The 27,453-nt window shown below is 36.5% G+C and overlaps 1 protein-coding gene and 1 pseudogene across 10 annotated transcripts in view; both read right to left on the bottom strand.

Moving 5' to 3' along the window:
• Dmd (dystrophin) overlaps positions 1-27,453 on the bottom strand; it is a 2,367,748-nt gene that overhangs the window by 2,231,022 nt on the left and 109,273 nt on the right. For 2 of the 10 annotated variants that reach the window (XM_063279794.1, XM_063279799.1), the window contains exon 1: positions 464-1,750. The exons of 2 other annotated variants lie outside the window; for them this stretch is intronic. In XM_063279794.1, coding sequence (XP_063135864.1) covers positions 464-494 — 31 coding nt within the window. In that variant the 5' untranslated portion in view covers positions 495-1,750. Of the gene's footprint in view, positions 1-463; positions 1,757-27,453 lie in introns of those variants that run through there. 6 more of the 10 variants (XM_063279800.1, XM_063279801.1, XM_063279797.1 and 3 more) reach the window with 6 other exon arrangements.
• On the bottom strand, positions 9,080-9,916 carry LOC102551195 (60S ribosomal protein L5-like; annotated as a pseudogene).

Raw genomic sequence — 27,453 nt, 5'->3', positions numbered from 1 at the left:
CTACAAAACCATTACAAAAAAATAGCAACTAAAATAAAAACAGAGATACATAATCTACCTCACAATAATCAAAATGGTCTGTTTCATGCACTCAAAGCAAGCTATGCATATATTATTTAGTGGTTTCTTAAACAAGAACAATGTGTGTCTCTATTGCAAAAGGCAAACAAATTATAGTAACAAACCCCCACAACTCTTCCTAATATCTCCTCAAAATGTTTCAGTGTGGAACACATACACTAGAATATATATATATATATACTCTATATATATATATATTATATATAATACATAAACACATATAGACAGACAGACAGATAGATAATAAAGTACACAGATGACAAAATTTATGCTTTTTCATAAGCTACTGTAATAAGCTTAAATCAATCTGCCTACTCAGTGAGCTTGTCACAAGCTGAAAGTCATGCCACAGTTAAGATATTTTTAGTTACTTTGTACTTACAACAGTCCTCTACTTCTTCCCACCAAAGCATTTGGAAGAGAAAGTATATATCAAGGCAGGAATAAAAATCTTGGTAAAAGTTTCTCCCAGTTTTATTGCTCCAGGAGGCTTAGGTACGATGAGAAGCCAATAAACTTCAGCAGCCTTGGAAAAAAAAATAGCACTTCAAGTTTTCCTATTCGTTTTTTCTATAAAGACTATTGCCTTCAAGAGCTGAGTTCTGTAGGGGGCAAGTGAGTGAGCCCAACACTGAGTGAGTCAACATAGTAACTGATGCCAGGATTCTGTAGAGGCCTCTGGATATTTCAAATTCCAGGACCTGCGCACAAGCAAGTGACCCGCCTTTTCTCTCAAGTTGCTTTGCCATAATAGGACTGCCCATGGACACTACATATAAGGCTGTGCTTCCAGCATGGCAAGCTCTGTGAATTCAAATAATGTTCAACTCTGTCCTGAGTCACATCCAAACTAGAATAGCACAGGGATCTCAGTCCTGCTCTCCAAGTCCCCTAAATGTAAAAGCACATTAGTGCAATGTTGCCACAATATTTTAGTAACTTTTATGTTACTTTCCAAAAGAATAAACAGAAAATACAGATCCAGAATTAACTTTTAACTGTCTTTTGTTTTTGTTTTGTTTTGTTGTTTTCTCTCTTCTCAACACTACCAAAAAATGGCATTTTATTTTACTGGACATTAAAAAATTCCCAGAATAATCCATTCATTTTAAACTATCTGATATCTACCAAAATTAATTTTTACCCTTGGGATCCAATCAAAACTATGTAGCATAATGCCAATATTCTGATTAAAAGAAGCAAGAGTAGAATGGAGCAGCTGAGTTCTGAAGGCAAAATGTGAATAGGTCTTAGGATGGGACAAAGTTTCCGCTAAAATAAAGAGTCCTCTTGTGAGTAGAACAGGGAATTCTTCGCAAAATACCAAGTTTCAGTTGTAAGTTATGTTAAGACTACTTTACAAGAAATGTATTCTTCCTCAATTTCTGCTGTAATAATTATTAAAACCATTCCATGAAATATTGAGATAATCAGTTAATTGTCACCTCTACACACCAAAAACAAACAAACAAACGAACGAACCTGTAATAGTAATGGACAGAGTTCTGATAGGTCATCTAGGACATTTGTAAATGATTCTTTGTCCACCAAAGCATTTGTATTCATCTTCATTATTTATGTATCAAGTAAGATCAATATTTTAAAACACTTTGATAACAGTGTGAGAAAGGTATTTGCTTTACCATTATAACCATCTTACTTGAGTTGTTTTAGAGTCTTATAATAATTATAAGTTTGCAAATTAAATAGGGTAATGGGAGAGAGAGACTAGAGTACAATGTGTTTAGTAGGCATATGTGCCATGCTTTTCCTCACCCTATATTATCTCATGCTTTCACCTGTCTTCCTTCGCTTAGAAACTCTCCCTCTCTTTTCGTGGTTCCCTTTCTAATTTTATAACCCCTGTCCTACCCCAACACCACACACACACACACACACACACACACACACACACACACACACACACACACACATTTAGATTTCTTACAGGCAAGGGAACAAACTATATTTGTTCTTTTGAGATGGGTCTGGCTCATTTTGCTTAACAACATGATTTCCATTTCTGGCCAATTTTCTTTAAATGTCATGATTGCACTTTTCTTCATAATATGTTAAAATTTCACTGTGTACGTATTCTGCATTCACTTTATTGATCATGATACAGCTCTATTCCATTATTACTAAGATTTGACTCAGGTTATAGTCATACCATTTACCCTGCATAGTCACATTTAAGGCCTGTCACCAACAAATTTATCTTCCATCTTTCTAACTTTGCCATGTTATGAATGTTATGGAAAATGCAATCATTCAATGTGTGACCCTTTCTCTCAGAATTATGTCATTAATTGCCATTCAAGCGCTGATCAATAGCTTCTTACAATTATTTCTGAGTAGTGTGTCTATCTGTGGCTTTGTTGTGGTCTGTTTACCTATTCATCAACTGCAGGGCATTTTTGTTATTCCAAGATTTGATCAGTATAAATAAAGCACCAAAAACAATCATATTATTTTTCTTATGAGAATTAGCAACCAAAATTATAATTACTGGACCCTTTAGCAAATGAGTGTCTAAGATTTTTAGAGATATTGGTAAAGCTATTGGAGCATTTTATATTTATCAGTAATGTATGAATGATTTAATGCACATTCCTCAAATTCCCACCAGTATCTCATGTTCTTATCCTAAGATGTAGGAAAATACCATGGCAATCTTAATTTCAAATTATCTAGTGGATGATGATATTGACTAACTCTTCTTGTACTTTTTTGAAACTGTAGTTTATTGGGGTAAAAATATTTTAGATTTATGCACTTAAAACATTTAAGTCTATACTATGGTATGATGGATTTCTGATATAATACCTTATGGTAGAAGTCCAGAATTTATTCAACTTCTTTAAGTAAAATTCACATTAATTGCCAGCTCATCATTTCCCTTACTTTTGAATAAACACTTCAAAACAGTGTCTATACATACCTTTCTCCATTCTTTAGTTGAGTAACTGAGTCTTGTCATTTGTTTGTTATTTTACTGCTGAGATGCAGAACTCATTATATTTGTAACATGGGAGTACTTTGTATTATCCAGGTATTTATGAAGTGAATGGTATAAATTTTGCTTCATTTGGTTTATTGAATGTAATTTTTTTGGTTTAGTATTTTTGGTATATGAACTAATAACAATTGCCTGTTCCTTGCATGATGAAAGTTTTCTTTATTTTAAAAATATTCTTTAAAATTTATATTTATCTATGATTCACTTTGAATTGAGTTTTGTATAAGTGGAAGTTTTAGGCGGTTGGCACGTCTTCATTGCTCTACAACACATTGAAAAGATTGCCAATCAGTAAGAAAAGATGCACCTAACCCTCAAGAGACTTGAGGCTCCAGGAAGTGGGGTGGTCGGCTGGGGTTGGGGTGGGAGGTTGGGGTGGGTGTGGGAACATGGTTTTGGAGCAGGGTGAGGGGAGTATGGGATACACGACAGTCAGAGGGCAGAATAGGAGGAGGAAAAAGACTGGACTGTAAAAAAGATAAAAGAATTTAAAAGGAAAAGAAAAAAGAAAAGATTGCCATAATTCCATTGACTTCTTTTTGCAAACTAGTCAACAGCAGTTGAAAACATTCCTGTAGGTCTTGTTCTAGGATCACAGTTGAAGTCAAGTGTGGAAGTTTCCATTTGTAGCATTGTGTTGGTACGTAAAATGTTTCAGACATTGTAGCATTTCAGATTTTAGATTTTTGGATGAGGATTCTCAGTCTGTTATACATGTGACTACATAAACAAAGAGTTAAGAATAGATGTTCTAAAGCTAGCATTTTCAAAAACAAGCATTTTCAGATAGCATATAATAAAGCATGGATCAAATTTGTATGTTATTAAAATAATCTTAAGATTATAATTGAACCACAGAGATTAAGTAGGATTAAGTACAGATAATTGGTGCATGAGAGATAAAAAAAATCTGCCTAGGAAGGGGAAATAGACATATTATGCATGGATAAGTGAGGAAACTGAAACTGGAGGGAGGAGCTGGAGGAGTAGAAGAGAGAGGGATAGGGAAGGTGAGGGAGAAAGTATGAGAAAGGATGGTTAAAATTAAGAGCCATATGAGTTATCATAGTATGGAAATACAACACAACAGAAACTTCTTAAAATATATCAATAAATGAAGACAATCTAGATAAAAATCACCAAATAATCGGTAGAGCAGTGTCTAAACCAAATATTCTTTGTCACCAAATAGTTTATAGTTCCCAAAATCAATAACAAATAATTCAGATTTGGGGCAAAGTGGTTCCGTGGGAACTCCCAAACAACAGAAGTTGTTCTCAAAAGTACAGGTTGCTCTCCACAAGCTGATGACAAGGTTCCATTGCTAAAGACTACATCTTCCCAAGTGTTGAATATGGAGAAGTTGCTTTTATGCCTACATAGAGTCTTTTCCCCTACATGCTAGCATCTTTGGTACAGGAAGATGCTCTGAATTCTGCCAAAGAGAAACATAATACAAACTTTTTGATTTACAAAGGTGTCCAGCGTTCAAATTATGCTAGTACATTAGTGACCAAATGCTTTATGGGTGTAGGTAAGGCCTGCTCCACAAGATGAAACCCATACTCACCCTTGCTCATAGAGCCAAAAATCTGAAAGTAGGTAGCCTGGAATGTCCAGAAAAGGACACACTATACAGACTAGTTGACTGTTAATCTCTGCCAAGACAGAATAATCAGTCCTTCAAAATTCTGTGTTACAAAGGTCTGCCAGATGATCCTGGGCCAGAAGGCTGAAGACTGATGCTCTTACATTTTGCTAACAGGGGATTGTACAGGTAGGAGGTTGTCTCTAAAACTTGTCTCAGTTCTGGAAGCCATGCTGTGCTTCTTATATTTTTAGATATTATTGACCATTCTCAGATTTCTGATGGGGTTAAAGACTAATTATAGTCTCATAGCCCACCCAGGGTATTTAAAATTGAGAGTATATATTTAATTAGATAGTTTTCAGATAGTATACAAGCTAGCCAATATATAACACATAGATTTTAAGCCTTTCTTAAGCTAGGATAAATAACAGACTGTACTATTTAATTGACAAAAATGATGGGCTTGGTGTTAGGTGCATCTTATCCTTTATAAATTACAGAATGGTAATAGTTGTGTTCAGCTCACATTTGAGAGAAAGGTTATTTTATTAACTAGACAGATGGTGAAATGTGGATTGTTGTCTATATGCAGGTGAGGAGAGGCACGAGATAAGGAAGACCTGTGATTGGGCAGTGAAAAAATAAGGCGGGCACAGAGTTTTAAAGAGAGGAAAAGGAGGAAGAAGAACCAAGATGGAGGCATAGAAGGACAACCCAGATCTGTGTGGCGCTTTTTAAAGGGTCACAGGTAGTTATGAATATAAGGGATGGATTATTACAGGACAATTTTTCTTATCTAGGTGGGCATTTTATATCAATATTAATTGGCTGTAAGTTTACTGTGTGCATGTTTTGCAGAGTGAGAGTTTAGTGATATAAATTTAATTGATAAATTACAAGCTTTGAGTTTTGATTTACTGGGTTGGGGGTATGTGAGCAAAGTCCACTGCAAGATAGGCAGTCTCTGTATGGGACTGGCATAGTAGAGAGCTGCCTTGGGAACTAGATGGATGGCGGCTGTTGGGGCTAGCAATAGCCGCGAGATTGCTCTGGGCACAAAGAATAGCAGGAAGCAATGTGAGATGGAAATTGGGAATGTAATGAGTCAGGTGGAAACGTTTTGCTCACTGAGATGAAAATTCCCGCAGATGCCATGTGACCTTACGGTGCTGGCAAAAATGTGGGTTGGTCATTTCTATTTTTGTTGTTTACCACAGCACTGGAAACTTAGGGTAAAATAAAATACAAATATTCTAAGGAATACAGCAATAAATTGTTCTCTAATGACATTCTGCTACACTCATAGATCAATGCCTTGTTCAGCCATCTTCTCAGAAGCAAGAAGCTTTGTTCTGCCAAATTTGGAACAAACACAGAAATCCACAACAAGACAATGTGCAAAGAGCAAGAGACAGCCCTAAGTGGGAGGTCTCCATCAAACTCCATCTTTCAGGGCTCAGGGCACCCTGTCAAAGAGGAGGCAAAATAGTGTAAGAGTCAGAGGGGATGGGGGACACCAAGGAAACAAGGCCTTGTAAATAAACAGATTTTTATATACATATGAATGCATAGAGACTGAGGCAGCATGCACAGGCCCCGCAATGGTCTATACCATTTATAATCCTAGAGATGAAGGAAGAGGATACATGCCCATTACTAATCCAAAAGTGATCTCCAATTGATAACAACTTGCAAATGAAAATTTTGTTTCCTCCGAGGCATCTCACTGGGGAAACAAACTACTCATGAGGGTAGTCTGCATGTCCAGGAATAGATGCCAAGAGAAAATGAATTCAACTGCATCTTGGGAGGTTCCTTATTTCATAATGTCATGCCAGAGGTTTAGGTTTTTAAAATTTTATTTACTTTACACTATACATCATTTGCATATACATTATCACTTTAAGGCTTAGGGTTTTGTGTTTTTATGGGATTCCTGAGTATGAATGAGTTAAGCTCTGCATCTATATAGTTCTTGAAACTTTTCATGGACTCTTTTCTGTCTGTTTATTTTATTCTTTTCTGATTTTCTTGCCTTTGTTTTAGCTTAGAATATTTTATTTTATTCTATTAATGCCACTTAGATGACTGTTTTCTCAGGACAGGAAGAGATGGGGTAGATCCAATAGGAGGGAAGATGGGGAGGAAATAGGAGTAATAAAGGTAGGGAAACCATAACCAGACTGTGTTGTAAAAGAATATCTATTTTGAATAAAAGAAAAATATAATTGTTTTCATATGAATACAACATACAGATCCCCTCTCAATAAAAGAGAGCATACTTTTGTGTATCACATGGACTGATCTGTATACTTTACATGAATATTTTAGGATATACTTTTATGCTATGTACTGTAAAAATGAAGATTCATCTTTGCCTATATATCAGTACAAAACAGTCTCTATATCATAAATGGTGTATTAATTTGAAAATCCAACTGTGGTGCGTAAGAATGAGGACAAGGACTGAATTCTGTTCACTGGAAATCGTAAACGTATTGTTATATGCTGACTTTCAAGGACAGGGACATTTTTGAACTTTGAGTTTCTGAGCATGAATTCAAGCATTATGATCCAAGCAATCTGGCTTCATTCAATATATAATTCTGGAGAAAAGCAGCTGAGATAGTCAAATTGTTACATAAAATTTACAAATTAGTGATCTGAAACAGATCATCCCATGCCAGTTTTCCTTTTTTATAGTTATCTCTATTGGATGAAATGTTATATATGCTATGAAAGTATGTATTTTTAGGTGTTTTAAAATAGTCTGCTTTTGGGGTATGAATTTGAAAGAGAGAAAATAGGAGTATATAGGAGGTTGGAATAAGGAAATGGAAGAAAGTAATTGTGTAATTATATTATGATCTCAACATTAAAAGGAAAGAAAGTCAGTCTTTAAATACACCCAATGAGAAATAAGTTGTCTGGATATGTTATAGGTACTATAATGACAGAAAAAAATTCATAAAAATAAAATGCATGTAATGTGGTACTTACCTTTATAAACAGAAAATACTACTATTGTTTTGAAATGATTGTATTAAAACTGTAGGCAATTTAGGTGAGAACCAGTCTCTTAACTCTCTTGTATCTGCCAATCCCTTGAATGCCATACTTATCTCTGTTGAAATATCTATATTTCATTCAAGATTTACTTTACAGCATATAGATGTGTATATATTTGTTAGATTTATAAATATTCCATCTGTAGTAAAACTATAAGACAACACAATTCAGTTGTATTTGTTTATTTTGGCAGTTTTGGTGGTTGGGTCCAGACCTTGTGTATTGCATTATAGGCAAATACTTCACTACACAGCTGCATCCCATAATTATTCTTTTTAAAATTTTATTTTGTTAGTAAAGCATGACCTTAAACTCAATCTCTTAATAAAGGTTTAAGGATGCCATAATATATCTATAGACAACATTGGACAACAGATTTCTAGAACTTATTCCTTATACATCACTTATATTCACTGATTAGCAATTAACTATTTGTTTCGGATATTGCAACCAGAGACCTTGATGAACTTATTATTTTTAGTAGCTTTTTAGGATATGTGTAATGACTACAAAGTCTATTAAAACATCTTTACATAAAGACGACACTTCATTTCCTGTTTCCTATATTTACTTTCCTTATATTTCTGTACCGACTTTAAATTGCTATTTTCTCTTACATGAATTTGTCCTCTATTTTATATGTATGAGTGTTTTACCTGCATGAATGTATGTGTACTACATATGTACCTAGAATCTGTGGAGGTCAGAAGAAAGTAATAGATCCCAGGGGTTATGGGCTGTTATGTAACTCCACATGGCTGCTGGGAACTGAAGCAAGGTCCTCTGCAGAGTAACAAGGACTCTTATCTGCTGAGCCATCTTTATTGCTCCCACTGTCTAGAACATCTAATACTATTAAAAATAGTAGACGTGAAAACAAGGTTTTCCCCCGAACTATCATATGAGGGGAAAATAACTTGAAAGTGTTTCATGATTATTATGATGAAACTATAGAGTATGTTTTGAAGATGTATTTTGTCAAGTTGAAGAAGTTGTCTACATGTCTTACTTTCCTGTAATTTTCTTTGTAGTGAATGGGTGCTGAGTGTTTGTCAGTTTTTTTTTCCATTGAAGTAATCAGTGATTATTCATCTTCAACCTCAATACATTTTACATTTTGTAAAGGACTTCTTTTTCTACATACATGAGAAATACTGCTCATGTCTAATATGGGTAACAGTATGACTTGCCTTGTAAAGTATATTTGGAAATTCTGGCTTCTATTCTATGTTCTAAAAGATGACAGTTTTTCTCTTGTATCACATAAATAGTACTTCCTTCTAGCTTCTAGAGATTTTTTTTTGCTTTGATCAATGTTTATTGCCTTCATGAAAAAAAAAATCTTCATAGAAAATGGCTTTAGCTTTCAGCAGCCCGTTCCTGAGCTCTGAGGAAGCTGCCTTCTTTTGAGCAACCCGGTCTTTCTTCTGGGCAAGAGACATTTTGGGACGATTCCACCTCTTCTTCTTCACTTCTCTCTTGGGCTTCTTCTCATAGACTGGATTCTCTCGGATAGCAGCGTGAGCTTTCTTATACATCTCCCCCATGTCTGGAGTTGCGTTGTTCTTGATGTACTGAGAGAACTGTTTCTTATACGCATCTTCATCTTCCTCCATCAGGTAGCGCATGTAGTCTGCCACATTCTGACCCATGATGTGCTTCCGGTGCACCTCTGCATTGAACTCCTTGCTTTCAGAGTCATAGCCAGGGAATCGTTTGGTACTATGGGGGATAGACAAGCCTCCATCCACAGCTCCCTTCAGGGCGCCAAAAACTTTATTGCCAGTTGTAGTTCGGTCAAGACCCGCATCCAAATAGCAAGTGAAGGCACCAGGCTGACCGTCAATGCTTTCCACATTGTATTCATCTCCATTCACCTCCACTTGGCCTTCATAGATCTTGTCCATGCCAAACCTATTCAGAAGCCTGCGGGCCAGCTGCAGGCCAGTGCAATAGGCTGCAGCATAGTTTGTCAGACCAACTTTCACACCGTATTTTGGAAGTTCATGTGCATATGCTGCACAGACGATCATATCCCCTACTATATGAGCTATCATCCTGTATTTCGGTGTGTTGTACTTATTTTTGTCCTGGATCACCAATCATTTCCGTGCATAGTAGTCAGTTTTACCATCTCGCCGCCTTCTAAATCTCACTTGGTATCTTTTTTTTTTTTATTAACTTGAGTATTTCTTATATACATTTCGAGTGTTACTCCCTTTCCCCCTCCTTCCTCCCCTTTCTTATCGGTGTTCCCCTCCCCATCCTCCCCCCATTGCCACCCTCCCCCCAACAATCTATCCTCAAAGATCGGAATTTTTTTTTTTTTGGTTCTTTTTTTCTTCGGAGCTGGGGACCGACCCAGGGCCTTGTGCTTCCTAGGCAAGCGCTCTACCACTGAGCTAAATCCCCAACCCCCACTGAGCTAAATCCTAAAGTAGGCCTTATTCTTGACAACTTCAACCAAGCCCATCCTGTGGAACAGAGACCTGCGGCTCCATGCAGACCTGCAGAGTTGGCCGCGCTAGGGGGAAAAAGCGCTTCTAGAGGTTTTTATAAGAAATTATGTCTTATTTAATTCTTTGCCTATACACAAATTGTATTTTCCCTTTGTTACTTTAAAGACTTGTCATGATATAATTTTAGAGGTTTGACTCTGATTGATATTAGCCTTTTTCACACAGTTCTGTGAGTTTGTACAGCCTTGTCTTCTTCAACATCTTCCTTTTCTGTATTTAGTGACCATCAAAACTTCTGATGCCATGAACCATAAAGCTTTGAGGATTGGTTCAGTTTTTTATCAATTTATTTTCTTTCTTGTTCAACCTTGCTACATTCTATTCTTCCGTCTGTCTTCTGCCTTTTGCTAATAAGGGAATCTACCTAATTTTATTACGTTTTATTCATTTAATTCTAAAAATTTCATGTTCTACCTGGTTTTTCCCTCTATTTTCAACTTTACTTGTAAAGAAGATCTTAATTCCTTCTATAACCAATCACTTCAAAGTATTATTTAAAAAGTATTTTAGGATATCTTACTACATCACTCTGGCTGACATGTACTTGATTCAGAAACCAAGTATAAAGATATAAAATATACACTCTTCTTGTCAAGTATCATTGCATAAATTAAAAATAAACTTAAACAATGCACTCAAATGCATACAATACAAATGATGTTGCACATACATCCACCTACTAAGGCAAACTACACATAGTAATAAGTAAAGGAGCTATTTATGCCATAAATCAATAATCTAATAAATTAAGCTTTAGCCTCAAGAAGGAATTTAAAATGATCATATATCTACACCATAGAAAGCAACAAAATATTACAGAAAATTAACAAAGCAGAAGCTAGTTGATTATAAGGATCAATAACACTGATAAAACAGTAATAATTATAACAAAGAATAAATAAGGAAACACATAACCTAATATTAGGAATAAATAGGTGATATCATTAAGATAATAAAGGAATATCATGCAGGTTTTTTTTCCACAAAATACTTGACACTATAGATAAAAAGGAGCAATTCATCAAAAAGTGAAAACTGTCACAAATCATTCATGTACTAAGAATGATTGGCTATAATTATTAATGAATTAGAACATATCATTTAAAACTTTTCCAAAATAAATTTCCACACCCATGGCTTTTTTTAGTTATTTTGTTTATTTACATTTTAAATGTTTCCCCCCTTTCCTATTCCCTCTGCATGACCTCTCACCCCAACTTCCCTCTAAGAGGGTGCTCTTCCCCAGTAACTTCCACCTTATCTCTCTAACATTCCCATCTCTGGGGCATCAAGCCTCCACAGGCCCAACACAAGCCCTCCTACTGAGATGAGATAAGGCAGTCCTCTGCTACCTATGTAGCCAGGGCTCCTGTATGCTTTGATTGGTGGCTCCATCTATTGAAGCTCTGAGAGGTCCAGGAAATTGATACTGTTGTTCTTCCTATGGGATTGTAATCTACTTCAGCTTCTTCAGTCATTCCCCTAACATTTCCATTGGGGTCCACTGGCACAATCTGATGGTTGGCTTGAAAGTATCTGCAGCCATTTTTATTCAGTGCTGGCAGAGCCTCTCAGAGGGCAGCTCTGCAAGGCTCCTTGTGTGCAAGCACATCTTGGCATCAGGAATGGTGTCAGGATTTGATGTCTGTGCATGGGATAGATCCCAAGATGAGGGAGTTTCTGATTGACCTTTTTTTCAGTCTCTGCTCAATTTTTTTTGTCCCTGCATTTCCATGTATGTACTTTGGAGACTGGGTTACCTCATTCAGAATGGTATTTTCTAGTTCCATCACTTGCCTGCAAAATTCAAGATGTCTTCTTTTTTATAACTGGTAGTATTCCATTGTGCAAATGAACCACATTTTGTGTATCTAATCTTCTGTTGAGGGACATCTGGGATGTTTTCAGTTTCTGCATATTATGAATATAGCTGCTATGAACATAACGGGTATGAATCCTAGTAATATGGTGGAGCATCCGTTGGGTATATGCCCAGAAGTGGTATACCAGGATCTTAAGTTGGGACTGTTTCCAATTATCTGAGGAATCACCAGATTGATTTACAAAGTGGTTGTACCAGTTTACACTCCCACCATTAATGGAGGAGTATTCCTTTTTTCCCACATCCTCACCAGCATCTGTTTTTACTTGAGTTTTTGATCTTAGCCATTCTGATTGGTGTGAGATGGAATCTCAGAGTTGTTTTCATTCACATTTTACTCATGACTAAAGACGTTGAGCATCTCTTTAGGTGCTTTTTGACCATTCAAAATTCCTCAGTTGAGAATTCTCTGTTTAGCTTTCTACCCCATTTTTAATTATTAGGTTTAATTATTAGGTTACTAGGTTTTTCTGGAGTCTAGCTTTTTGAGTTCCTTGTATATTTTGTATATTGACCTTTTATCGGATGTAGGGTTATTAAAGATGTTTTCCCAATCTGTAGGTAGCCCCTTTGTCCTATTGACAGTGTCCTTTGGTCATGAAGTCCAATTTGTCAATTATTGATCTTAGAGCATGCGTCATTGGAGTTCTGTTCAGGGAAATTTTCCCTGTGTCAATGTGTTTGAGGTTATTTTGCATTTTCTGTCTAATAGATTCAATGTATCTTTTGTTTGTTTTGTTTTGTTTTTTGTTTTGTTTTGTTTGTAGAGGTCCTTGATCCACCCGGACTTGAGCTTTGTAAAAGGAGACAAGAATGTGTCAATTTGCATTATTTTACATGCAGACATGCAGTTAGACCAGTACCATTCATTAAAGATGCTTTCTTTTTCCAACTGTATGGTTTTGGCTTCCTTGTCAAAGATCAAGTGACCATGGGTGTGTTGGTTTATTTCTGGGCCTTCATTTCTATTCCATTGATTGAACTGTCTGTCTCTGTAACAACAACACCATAAGGGTTTTATCAGTATTGCTATGTACTACAGCTTGAGGTCAGGGATTGTGATTCTCCCAGAAATTCTTTTATTGTTGAGAATAATTTTTGTTTATGAGGTTTTTGTTATTCCATATGAAATGGTAATTGCTCTTTCTATCTCTGTGAAACTAAATTTTTGGTGGAGATTGCATTTAATCTGTAAATTGCTTTTGGTAAGGTGGCTATTTTTACTGTTAATCCTATGGACCCATGAACATGGGAGATCTTTCAAACTTCTGAGGTTTTCTTCAATTTCTTTCTTCAGGGACTTGAAGTTTTGTCATACAGACATTTCACTTGCTTGGTTAGAGTTACATTAATATATTTTGTATTATTTGTGACTATTGTGAATGACATTGGTTCCCTAATTTCTTTCTCAACCCACTTAGCTTTTTGTATTGAGGAAGGCTACTGATTTGTTTGAGTTAATTTTATATCCTGCTGCTGTGCTGAAGTTCTTTATCAGCTGTAGGAGTTTTCTGGTAGAATTTTGGTGGTCTTCCATGTATACTATCATATACTATTCAATATCATATCTTCCTTTCTGATTTGTATATCATTGACCTCCTTTTATTGTCTAATTGCTCTAGCTAAAACTTCAAGTACTACATTAAGAAGTAGGGAGAGAGTGGGCAGCCTTGTCTTGTCCTTGAGTTTAGTGGGATTGTTTATAATTTCTCTCCATTTAATTTGATGTTGGCTGTTAGTTTGTTGTATATTGCCTTTATTATGCCAATATTTCATTGAGATGCTACATATCAAACTTTTAAAAATGAAATTATGCCAATTCTAAACAAAATTCTCTAAAATAGAAGGGAACTAAACAATTCTGGAAATGTTTTATTAGTTCATAAATAGTCTATACACAATGGGATTTTATTCAGTCTCACAGGAAAGTCAAATTATCGCATTTGTAGGTAATATATAGAACCCCTGAGGAAAATAAGGCACGGAAAGACAAATAGCACATATTCACTTCCATATGTGGATCCTAACATTGAGTCTTTAGATTTATGTTTTTAACTTGGAGTGCCTGTGGAAGTCAGGGAAGTAGAAAGAGCCCACAGAGATGGGAAATGTCTTAAAGCAAGAGAGGATAGGAAAACATATGTGATATGAAAATAGAAAGGTAGAATATTAGGTGTAGAAAGAGGGTAGAAGAGTGGGGAGATGAGATGAAGGGCAGGGAAGGAGCGTTAACTAAATGGAAATTCATATGTAAAATTTAACTAAATGGAAATTTATATGTAAAATACACATGGGATCCCACTACATTGTAAGCAAATTAAAAACTACCATAAAGGGGTTGGGGATTTAGCTCAGTGGTAGAGCGCTTGCCTAGGAAGCGCAAGGCCCTGGGTTCGGTCCCCAGCTCCGAAAAAAAGAACCAAAAAAAAAAAAACTACCATAAAAGCGCAGCAAACAAAGCCAGAGTTAGAAGAGAGGTATCCCATGAGGCTGAGATACTATTTTTAAAACCCAGGAGTTATTAAACAAAAATCCCAGTGACAGATATGGAATGTTTTCTTAGGAGATTTTGGTCAAAATAATCCAGGCTCTTGACATTTTTCTTGGTTGCCCACCAGAACTAGGTAAGATGCTACTTCTGAAGATACCATACACCTTTGTTTTGACTGAGCTGGAGGTTTCCTTTTTTCTGGTTTTCTTTCAGAGTAAGGAAAGGTATGATGTAGGTTGCTAAGGGAGAAAAGGTATCAAAGGTCTCCCATAACTGGATTCTGAACTCTGCATGCTCTAGTCTCAGCCTGCCAGACAATATTTGTCCACTAGTGCAATAGTGGTATGACTCTTGTGGATATAACCAACTGGTGTCACTTAGATTTGAAGCCTGCTTCACAAGAAAAAATTTATTCGTGATACAGCAAACCTAGTCAAAAATCTGTAGCTGTGAGGAGATCTGAGACTTTTTGCTATTGTTCAGTAGCTAAACTGACATGGCCCCTTACTGCCTTCTAAATATTTGTGTTTTTACCCATAAACAAATGCTGCTTTTGGCCTTATCAGAGAAGCTTCTCTTTGCAATGAATTTCAATGAATGAGTAAGTTCATGTTAGGTCTAGGTGAAGAAAGTAAGTGAAGGTTGAAAAAATAAGTAAGGCAGAGAGGGAACTGGAAGAATATGAGATCATGAGGACAGGAAGAAGGGCTAAAGCATCTATCAAAATAATGAAAAACTCCATAAAATTAAAGAAAGAAGAAATTTGTAAAATATTGCTAAGACATACAAAGAATTACAAACATTAAACAGGAAGAAAATAGGCAAAATATCTGTTCTAGGTTTCTTTCTGTTGTTGTGATAAAGACTATAAACTAAAGGAACTTGGGGCAAAAATGTGTTTGGCTTACAGGTTACAATCTATCATGGAGGGGAGCAGGCTGAGGAAAGAACTCAACCTGGAGGCAGAAAGTGAAGCAAAGAGCATGGAAGAAAGTTGTTCCCATGGATGCTTTCTAAGGCTCATGCTGAACCTCTTTTTTTATACTACTCAGGACCACCTACTCATGGATAGCACTGCCCACAATGGACCATGCCAAGGACCATTTTGATGGAGTCAATTCTCAAATTGAGGTTTCTTGTTGCATCTGTGTCACATTGACCAAAAACAGTATCTAACACAAATTTACTTACCCCTTGACAACCTAACACAAAAATACATCACTATTAACATAACCCCCTTTCTTTGTTTGTCTCCAAGATCTTATGTTAATATGAAAATACAAAACACAGTACAACTTTTGAAGTCTTAAAATCTTTAAAAATCCCAATACTCTAAAAGCTCAATGTTTCTTTAAGGTATCCAAAGTCTGTTAACTGAGGACTCTTGAAAAATATAAACTGTGCTAAATATTTTCTTCCTCCAGAAAGAAATAAGCAGGGCACAGTTCCAAATCAGTCAAAGTTTAACACAAGTTCAAACATGCAGTTCAAATCCTATAGCTCATTTTCTGACATCTAGAACTCACTTGTGATTTTTTTTCTGGGCTCTAAAGGGCTGAGAATGTATCATTTCTCTGGCTTTTCCATTGGCAGCATAGAGCTTGTCTCAGGCTCAGGCTTGCTCTACTCCTCACCTGCCACTGCCCTTGCTAGATGTCCTACAATCCTCCCACAATCAAAGTATCACCCAAATTTTGGAGCTCCACTTCAATCTAGCCTGTACACCTTCACCAGTGGCTTCTCCTAGACTTTTCAGAGATCCTGACCCTGTCAAATGTCCCAAGCCTCAACTTTTCTTCAGAACCCTTCAATCACCAAGGTTTCTCCTGCAACTGAGGCTACATCTTCAACAGTGGCTTCTTCTGGTTTTCCTTCAGGGATACCACAATCCTGCCATATGTTTGCAACTCTCATGTCTTCCTCATGATCTTTTCATCTTTTTATAAGAGTACAATTGTAGTACATTATTTGCTAGATTCTGCTGTCAACTTGATACCCTAACTGGATCACAGTTTCTGTGTGTTGGCCCTGTTGAAATACTTCCTAGAAGAGTTTTGCCTCAGTGATACTGAACTCTTATTATTCTGTGCCATCAATCCTCTTACTAGCATCTATTGTCCCAGGAAATCCCAGGTTTTATTTCTAGAAATTATTAAGACAAAATGTCACAAGATATCCCCAACAGAGACTTTCTTCATTCTGAAACTTCACAAGACAGGCTTCCTTTGCCTGCATTTTCCCACCATTATTATCATTTAAGCTCCCACATAATCGCCCATTAAACTCTAAGCTCACAATATGATTTCACCCAAAAGTTCCAAATACTTCCATAACACCTCCTCTATCCCCCAAAAACATGGTTATCATCAGAACAACAGTAAACTCTCTGGTATCAAATTCTATCCTAATTTCTTTTCTGTTCACTGATAAACACCATGATTAAAAGCAGCTTGGGGGAGAAAGTGTTTATGCTTTATATCATTTTACACTTTATAGTTCATTGTTGAGGGAAGCCAATGGAACAACTATCATACAGAAAATGCTGAGACGGAAAATCAAGTATATGAAAAGTTGTTCTGTATCACAGGCAATAAATGATTGCTGGGGAAAACAGATATATTTTCTTTATTTGTCCTGGGGAAAACAGACATATTTTCTTTATTTGTCCATGCTCCTATAAATAATCACTCACCCAATGCTCCAAATAACATTAGTAAAGCTTGTTGGTTCACCAATAGAGAAATTGCAAATTTAAATTGTAATTTAATCACAACTACCTACTTATTAAAAGCCTTACATTATAATACTGAGGACATCAAATGCTATGGAGGGTGTTTAATTACAGAAATCTTAATCATTCCCATAGAGAGTAAAATGCTACAGCCACTTTAGATGACAGTGTGGTGGTTTCCTATAGAGCTGAAGATTTCACATGATCATATGATTAAATAGTTGTATTCCTTCATGTTTATCGAATAAGTTAAAAATATGAGTATTTATAAAAAGACATATATGGATATATTCATCTGTATTCACATTTTATCAAAGCACGGGAGCATCTATGCTGCTTTTTAGTAGGGGAATTGGTATGTTATGATATATTCAGATAAATGATGTTAAAGGTTAAATAAATGATCTAACTAAGCATGAAGTGACAGGTAGGAAAATTGCATTTATATCAGAAAGTGAAGGAAGCCAATGTGAAAATGTTATATACCAATACTATAACATGGAAGAGGTAAAATTATGAAACCAGTAAAAGCATCAATAATTTCTAAGTATAATGGGGCAGTAGAAATGACTAGAAAGAACACAAGATGTTTAGATTAACAAAATGAAAATAAAAGTATCATATAAAATAAACAGAAACATACTGTAATGTCGGATAGAATATTTAACATAGTAATGCCAATTTTATTCAAATTAAATAGCACTTAGCATAATTCCCATAAAAAGCCCAGCAAAATTTTGTTGATATAGAATATATTACTCAAAAATGCACACTAAAAGTAACAAAGTAGAATAGCTAAAAATAATGTAGAAAATATTTATGGCTTATTAGATGTCTATGGTAATTAAGACATTTGAGTGCTAAAGAAAAGTTAAGCTGTACACTGGTGATAATGCCAATATCTATCCTAGTGCTTATACCTTGATTATATAATAGACCCATAAAACTAGAGAAACTAAAAAAACAAATCAACATAAATAACACTGTAATAGAAAGTTAGCATAAGACATGAAGAATTATTTGACATACAATAGAACAAAATCACAAAAAATGAGACTACTGTCTCAGTTCCCTTGCGTAGAAAGCTCCTACCTAACCACAAGACATGATACAGGTCAGAAACTAAGACCTGTCAGAAGGTCTGGTAGGCCAGCTTCTTGACAACTTTCCCCACTCTCTTGGTTCCTTAGGCCAAATATCGCATATTCAAGCACAGCCCATTCTTTCCAGGAATCCAGACAGTCTGACTGAAGACCTTTCCTACTCTTGGGCAGACACCCTCTGGGCAACCACAGGCCACACCTACAAGAAGACCCCATAGGCTTCTGGCAGACCACCTGCTTGCATAACTTCCCCACTCACTACCTTGCCACATACCCAATCTTCAGGTGTCCCTTGCCCATTAATGACTGTGCCCCAATCCCCAACTCCAGCACAAACACAGGCCACACCTGCCAGAAGACCAAGCAAGCTGACCATCCATGGTCTCCTCCACTCTTTTGGTGTCCTCTCTCCAACACTATTCTCACTCACCCTGTATTCCTGCTCACCATATCCCAGCCTAAAGCTTGGAGAGAGAACATTATAAAATTTAAATAATTGGTATCTCAGTATATCAGTTTGAAAATTTGAACAATAATGGCTCCTGAAAGTACTTAAAAAATAACAAAGTTTGAATACCAACTTGATTAATAGCAGCAGCTAAATCCATTGGCAAAGAAGTATTGTATGGTTTAACTTAAATCTTGTTTTTTAAATGCTACTTGGCATTAAGAAGATAAACAGAAATAATTTATGGTTATCGTAATGATACAAAATATGAAGAGTTTTTGAGGGACAGCTATGATGTTAGATGAAATAGGGCAAATGTAACATTTTTCTGTATGATTCTACATTCCCATTCATTTTTCCCTCATAGGCACTTATAATAACATAGTCCTGTTTCCTCCTTCTTAAACCTTATACTGTGGTTGTCATTAACTCATCCTATTCCTAAACATTAACATTACTCTTTTGTCACCATTATTATATAGAACAGATAAATGTTTTTAAAAATCAATAGAGTAAGTAAAGTGCTTTTGAAAATGTGTTTTTTTTTTTCGTTTACTAGCCTGTTCCCTTTGTTTGTGTAGCTCTAAGTGTCTGACCCACATAATTTCCTTTCTTTTGGAAGTTATTTTGACATTTCTTGCAAGGCAAGTTTACTGCAGCAGATTCTACCACAGTCTGTTTGTCTGATAAAGTATTTATTTTCCTTCACTTTAAAGAAAAAAAAGCATGAAAACAGAATTCTGTGTTGGCAACTTTTTTTAACTGACAAATTGTTAAATATCTCTCTGTAGTCTCTTTATTTTACTTTTGCTAACAAGCCTGAGACCATTTTAGGTTTCTTTCTTTCTTTTTTTTTTATTTTGTGCTGCTACATACGTGTGAGATTGACTCTTACAAATCACACCTTGGAGACTAATATGTTGGTTTTGTCAATGGAAAGCTCAAACATAACATAGGAAGTCAAGAAAAGAGAAGATCTGAGGTACTTACTTCAGTGATACAGTTTCTCTAATTTTGCATATAAGGTATTCATCTGTATGCATAAATCTCATCACCTACATATATTTTACTCTCATTTAGTAGTAGTACATCAAAGCTAGTGTCTGTATGCAGGCATAAGATTAGGCAATAACCTTATTATAATGTGGTAAAATTAACAGGATGAAACTGGACACTTTATTGCTAATGTCTTTTTTTTTCCTGACAACTATAGCTCTGTGCTAGACTAAAAGTTAGCACATTTACCATTGTAGTTAAGTAAATATATTTCTAGAAATATATATAGCCCATGTAAATGTCTCTTTTTATTTCCTCTGATGAAGGGATGAGATGGAAAACTTATGCAAGAATTACAAATAAAAGACATTGTTTGGGCTGAGCCCAGAGCATTTCTGTTTAATTATCCCTAGGCCTAGGCCTAGAAGCTTCTAGCCTCTGTACAATCCAATCTTCTGCAAGCGAGGACCTTGAAGGGTTCAGCTTCCAGTCTCATCCCCTAACAGGCCTAAACTCACCCTTTCTCGCTCTTTCTGAACTCTGAGTGACTGGTTCAACTCAGTTGTTCTGTCTTCGAGTCTTCTCCAAGTTGATTAAAAATGGGTTCTCTCAGCTTCTGACTGAATTGTTCTGCTTAGAAGATCTGCCTCTGAACTCCACCGACTGAACTGCACAGACTGCACTGACTGTACAAACTGAACTCAATTCCATGTTTTTCCAAGAACCTCTCCCTCCCTCCCTCCCTCCCTCCCTCCCTCCCTCCCTCCCTTCCTTCCTTCCTTCTTCCTTCCTTCCTTCCTTATTCCCTTCCCTTCTTCCTTCTTTTCTCCCTCCCTCCCTCCTCCCCTCCCCCATCTTTCTTTTCTTTTTTTTCATTATTTTTTTAATTTGGATTTCAAATATTATCCCCGTTTCCTGGGTTCCCCTACTCAAACCCCCATCCCATTCCCCCTCCGTCATGCCTCTATGAGGGTGCTCCCCCACCCACCGACTCCCACCTCACTGCCCTAGCATTCTGCAATGCTGGGGCATGAACCTCCACAGCACCAAGGAACTCCACTTCCATTGATGCCAAATAAGGCAATTCTCTGGGCTAGAGCCATGGCTCCCTCCACATATACTATTTGGTTGCTGGTTTAGTCCTTGGAAACTCTGGCGGGTCTGGTTAGTTAAGATTGGTGTTCTTCCTATGGAGTTGCAAACTCCTTCAGTTCTATCAGTTTTTGCCCTAACTCCTTCACTGGGGTCCCTGTGTACAGTCTGATGGTTGGCTGCAAACATCCATATCTGTATTTGTCAGGCTCTAGCAGAGCCTCTCAGGAGACATCCATATCAGGCTCCTGCCAGCATGTACTTCTTGGCATCAGCAATAGTGTCTGGGTTTGGTGTCGGCATATGGAATGGATCCCCAGGTGGGGCAGTCTCTGAATGGTCTTTCCTTCAGTCTCTGCTCCATTCTTTGTCCCTGTCTTTCCTTTAGACAGGAACAATTATGGGTTAAAATTTTGGAGATGGGTGGATGGTCTCATCCCTCAACCAGGAGCCATGCCCAACCTCTAGATATAGTGTGTACAGGTTCTATCTCCCCTTTGGTTGATATTTCAGCTAATGTCATTCCAGTTGGGTCCTAGGAGTCTCTTGTTTTCCTGGCATCTGGGACTTGCTGGTGGCTATCCCCAGTTCCCCGTCTCCTACTACCGCACATTCTGTTCAATTTCCTGACCCTCTCTACATTTCCCCAGTCTCCTCCCACACTTGATCCTGACCCCTTTTTCCCTTGCCATCTTCTCTCCCTCCCAAGTCCCTTCCTTCCTCTACTTTCCCCGAACTCATGATTATTTTGTTCCCCCTGCACTGCTTTTAAGTAGCATCTCTTCATTGTTTCTTTTCTGAAGAGCTGGGTGTGTTCTCTCTCTGACTCATTCTGTCAAATCTTTCTCTAACTCATCACTTTGTCCACTCCTCAATTAAATGTCAGATTTTGAGGATTAAATGTGCTTACTAAGGGCATGTCTAAGTTCCAACCTGATCACACTGATCTGGGTTTTTGATGTGAGCACTAGACAGAGTAGCCATGTTCCTAGAACAAAATTCTTCTAACACTCCACATAGATACAGACTGTCAGTATGTATGTTCCTACAACTGCAGATCATTATTTTGAGGAAAAGCCAATTTTTTTCTTGTACTCAAATTAAAAATACACTGGCTACTATGTCATTGTTTTGTCTTCTTATTGCATATGCATCTGCATTAATATTAATAATTATATGTCAAATAGTCCAATTACAAAGGAAAAATAACTAAGAAGTTTTCACACTTGCCTAAAATTACAACCTTTAGAGTTTTCAGTTACTTAAAAACTCATCCATTGTTCACTTTTAAATATAGCACAATCAGTTTGTTCTAATGAATTCATCAGCAATTTTATGATACAGAGATTACTGGCTAATACTAGTATATAAGCAAGGACAAGTTTTAACTTTACAACATTTACCATAAAACTGCAGATTGAAGAAGAATAATTAAAAAATACGCTGATGCATGACCTTAGTGTAATTAAAATGTGTTTTGCATTCAAAAAAGCTTATAGAACCCTAGCAGTCTATAAACAATCACAAGTGCATCACTTAAAATTATTTCAATATCATACACATATTTATATGTAGCAATTTATGTTTTAAAATGTGTTTTTTCTTTTATAATGGCATTTTGTGTACTTTGTTATTTCTCCATTGTTTATGTTATTGCATGCATTTTAAACAATGATATCATTAGTGAACTTATTTTGGAAGTATAAAATGAGATTTCCTCCAAATGGAAATAACTGTTAAAATATACAGTATGAACAAGTATATCAAGGGTAATAATATCCTATAGCATCTCCCCAGCGTTGGAACACCAATATGATAAAGATGCAAATATTTTTTTCAAATTCATGTAACGATTTAAGGAAAGATCTATTGACATAGAACAGCCTCTTTTGGCAGACACTGATAGACTTATTCTAAATTGTATATGGAAATATAGAAATACAACAATAAGGCAATTTTGTCAAGATGGGAGGTATCGCTATACCACTTATTAACTTCTCAGTGTTTATGATATTGTAGAATCAGTGGAGGGAATGACTTGTTGCTAGATGGTACAGAAACGTAAACAATGTCAAAACAATTTTTGAAAAAGTTTTAAAAGTAATTCCATAATGGAAGGCTGGGCTTTCAACATGTATGACTTGAGCAAACAGATATCTGAAAGCAGAAAAAAATAAGTCAGTAAGAAAATAAGACAAGCCTTTGTTTTAGCCTTTCAGCTTATAAATATATCAAATGTTAGAAAGGAACAGTCAAAATCTTATAAAAACTTAAGTGAGAAAATCTTTTTCATGAACGTGAACGTAGTTTATGTTTCACACAAAAGCATGGTCCATAAAAGGGAAAACATTAGTTATGTTTTCTTGTTTAGCTAAACCTTTGCTGTGTAAAGGACTCTGTTTAGAATATCTTTTAGAAATATTAGGTACAGGTTGGGAGAAACTAACATTTGTAAGAACAAATTCCTATCACTTGGATATTACTCATATAAACTAGGGCTGGTACCTGCCCATTGGTGTAATGGTATCAGAAGGTTATGGAGGTAACCAATCACTTTATGGGGTTTTCAGGTTAAGCAATTTAAACTTGGTAAAATAACATAAGCGGGGAGATATGGTTCCTAAGTGGAAGATACTGGTTGATTGAATGAATGGGCATGTTGACAAACATTCTTAATATTTATATTTTATACATTTATTATGCTGATCCCAACCTTAGTCATGACATTTCTTTTTGAATTGGTAGTGGTTAATAAAGAGACTCACAATTGGTCAAAATAGTCTGTTAAGTTCTCTGTCACAGATAAGACATTCAAACTTATAGCAGGGACTGAAGGAAAGTCAATGAGGTCCCATCAAGGCTGAAGAGCTATTAGCACTTGACTGTTGTTGGTAGAGGAGAGTCATATTTCTTTAGGAATATGGCTTCTGGTCTTTGGCCTATGCCTCACTGGTTGTCCCCTCATCAAGACACTCATGGTAAGCACTAATATAACTCAGTAAGCTATTAATTATGATGATGATGCCAAGAGTGATACTACTACTACTAATGATAATAAACAATTATTAATAATAATGATAAGGAAGACATGAATTCAGGAGGGAGATACTTTGGGAAACTCAGGCAGAGAAGTAGTTGGGGTGGATAAGAGCAAAGTACAATGACTATATACATGAAAGTTTCAACGAATAATTTAAATATTTTTAAATCATGAGGAAATAACTCCTAAAACTCACTGAAAAAAAACCTTTTAAAATTAACTATAAAATGGTCAAAGACATGAGGACCATTTTAGTTATGAGTGGATGATAATCACATGAAAAATTTATTAAACATATTTACATATTCAAACTTTGGTAAGATAAAAACTATATGCCCATCAGAATAGCAAATACAAAAGCCTGAAATGGTAAAATATGATGATGATGTGCAGAAACTGGATCACATACATACATACAAAATTTTGAAGGTAGCCTACAAAATAGCTTGGCAGATTCAAAAAAATAGTAAGTTAAGCAAAATAAAAACCGCAAATATCAAACAACCCAGAAATTATAATCCTGAGCACTTATCCAAGAGAAATGAGAAGTAATGCCCATACAAAATCATACATATACTTGCACATTACAGTTTAATGAGTAGCAATTCCAAAATATAAGTCACAAAATGTGTTTCAATCAGGAGATGTGTAAGTGAACATCGTAGTATTTATAAAAATAAGGAAGTAACATATTTGCAGTAAAGGTAATAAGCTATTACCTCATTTAGAAACTTAAAATTACTTAATGGGAATTGTTCTAAGTGAACAGGCTGATCACTGCATAACTACTTTTATCTATGTTGTAAATAAGAAGAAGAACTCAACAGATACTGTGAGTTAAGGACGGAAGTGTAAGACAAGAAGTAGCTCAGTGATCTAAAAGAGAAACAGGAGGGATCCTGGCTACCTTGAAACTAATCTACATATTTTTCTTTTTTTTTAAATAATTTTATTTTTCTGGGATATTTTATGTATTTACATTTCAAATGTTATCCCCTTCCACCTATCCCATACCCCCTTCCCCTCCTTCTATGAGGATGCTCCCACTCCCACTCAACCACTCCAACCTCAATGCCCTGGCATTCCCCTACAGGGTTAACAGACCTTTGCAGGATCAAGGGCTTTTCATCCTATTCCTGCTGAACAATGCCATCCTCTGCCACATATGTGGCTAGAGTCATGGTTCCCTCCATGTATACTCATTGGTTGGTAGTTTAGTCCCTGGGAGCTCTGGTGGGGTCAGGTTGTTTTATATTGTTCTTCTTCCTATAGTGTCGCAAACCCCTTCAGCCCTTTGAGTCTTTTCTCAAACTCCTCCATTGGGGTCCCCTTGTTATGTCCAATGGTTAACTCCAACAATCCTCATCTGTAGCAGTAGGGCTATGGCCAAGTCTCTCAAGAGATACCAATATCTGGCTCCTGTCAGCAAGCACTTTTTGGTGGCTACATATGAGATGGATCCCCAGGTGGCACAGTCTCTGGATGATCTTTTCTTCAGTCTCTGCTCCACTCTTTATCCCTGTATTTCTCCTGTGAGTATTTTGTTCTCCCTTCTAAGAAGTAATGGAGCATTCACATTTGGTCTTCCTTCATTTAGGGCTTCTTACGATCTGTATTTTTTTTCCTTAGGTATTCCAAGCTTTGGGGCTATTATTCACTTATCAGTGAGTGCATACCATTTGTGTTCTTTTGTGACAGGGTTACCTCACTCAGGATGATATTTTCTAGTTCCATCAATTTGCCTGAGAATTTCATATAGTCAGTTTTTCATAGCTGAGTAGTACTTCATTCCTTTGTTGAAGAACATTTGGGTTCTTTCTAGCTTCTGGCTATTATACATAAGGCTGTTATGAACAGAGTGAAACATGTGTCCTTGTCATATGTTGGAGCATCTTTTGGGTATATGACCAGGAGTGGTATAGCTGGGTATTGCAGGTAGTTCTATGTCCAATTTTTTGAGGAACCCCAGAGTGATTGTACCAGCTTGCAATCCTACCAACAATGGAGGAGTGTTCCTCTTTCTCCACATCCTCGCCAGCATCTGTTGTCACCTGAGTTTTTGATCTTAGCCATTCTGACTGGTGTGAGGTGGCATCTCAGGGTTGTTTTGATTTGCATTTCTCTGATGACTAAGGATGTTGAACATTTCTTTAGGCGTTTCTCAGCCATTCAGTAATCCTCAGCAGAAAATTCTTTGTTTAGCTCTGTACCCCATTTTTAATAGGATTATTTGATTCTCTAGAGTCTAACTTCTTGAGTTTTTTTATATATTAAATATTAGTCCTCTATCAGATGTAGGATTAGTAAAGACCTTTCCCCAATCTGTTGGTTGTCTTTTTGTCCTATTGACAGTATCCTTTGCCTTAAAGAAGCTATAGTCCTAGGTACATTAATCCGTAACCATTAAAAACCCTCTAGATGCCTAGAACAAATGAAACTCAAGACAGATGATCAAAATGTGAATGCTTCACTCCTTCTTTAAAAGGGGAACAAGAATACCCTTGGCAGGGAATAGAGAGGCAAAGATTAAAACAGACACAGAAGGAACACCCATTCAGAGCCTGCCCCACATGTGGCCCATACATATACAGCCATCCAATTAGACAAGATGGATGAAGCAAAGAAGTGCAGGCCGACAGGAGCCGGATGTAGATCTCTCCCGAGAGACACAGCCAGAATACAGCAAACACAGAGGCGTATGCCAGCAGCAAACCACTGAATTGAGAATAGGACCCCCGTTGAAGGAATCAGAGAAAGAACTGGAAAAGCTTGAAGGGGCTCGAGACCCCATATGTACAACAATGCCAAGCAACCAGAGCTTCCAGGGACTAAGCCACTACCTAAAGACTATACATGGACTGACGCTGGACTCTGACCTCATAGGTAGCAATGAATACCCTAGTAAGAGCACCAGTGGAAGGGGAAGCCCTGGGTCCTGCTAAGACTGAACCCCCAGTGAACTAGATTGTTGGGGGGAGGGCGGCAATGGGGGGAGGATGGGGAGGGGAATAACCATAAAGAAGAGGAGGGGGGGATGTTTGCCCAGAAACCGGGAAAGGGAATAACACTCGAAATGTATATAAGAAATACTCAAGTTAAAAAAAAAAGAAATGTATATAAGAAATACTCAAGTTAATAAAAAAAGAAAAAACCCTCTAAATATTTATCAGCATGCATGAACAAGTAAAACTGAAAGCTGGGAAGCCTGAATATTAGTATTGGGATTAAAGGAGTGATATAAGACTTTTTGTTTTATTTTTATAACTACCTATAATTATATAATTACTTCTAGATAAAATATTTCAAAACAATTTATTCAGGTTAACTGATTTGTATTATAGCTTGAGACTTTATAAATCCAACTTCATTGCCTCTTTCCATTGTTTCTTCC

This window comes from Rattus norvegicus, chromosome X (genome assembly GCF_036323735.1).
Source record: "Rattus norvegicus strain BN/NHsdMcwi chromosome X, GRCr8, whole genome shotgun sequence".
Taxonomy (NCBI): Eukaryota; Metazoa; Chordata; class Mammalia; order Rodentia; family Muridae; genus Rattus; species Rattus norvegicus.
Note: the sequence above shows the minus strand (reverse complement) of the source record. Positions and strands in the feature narration are given on the sequence as shown.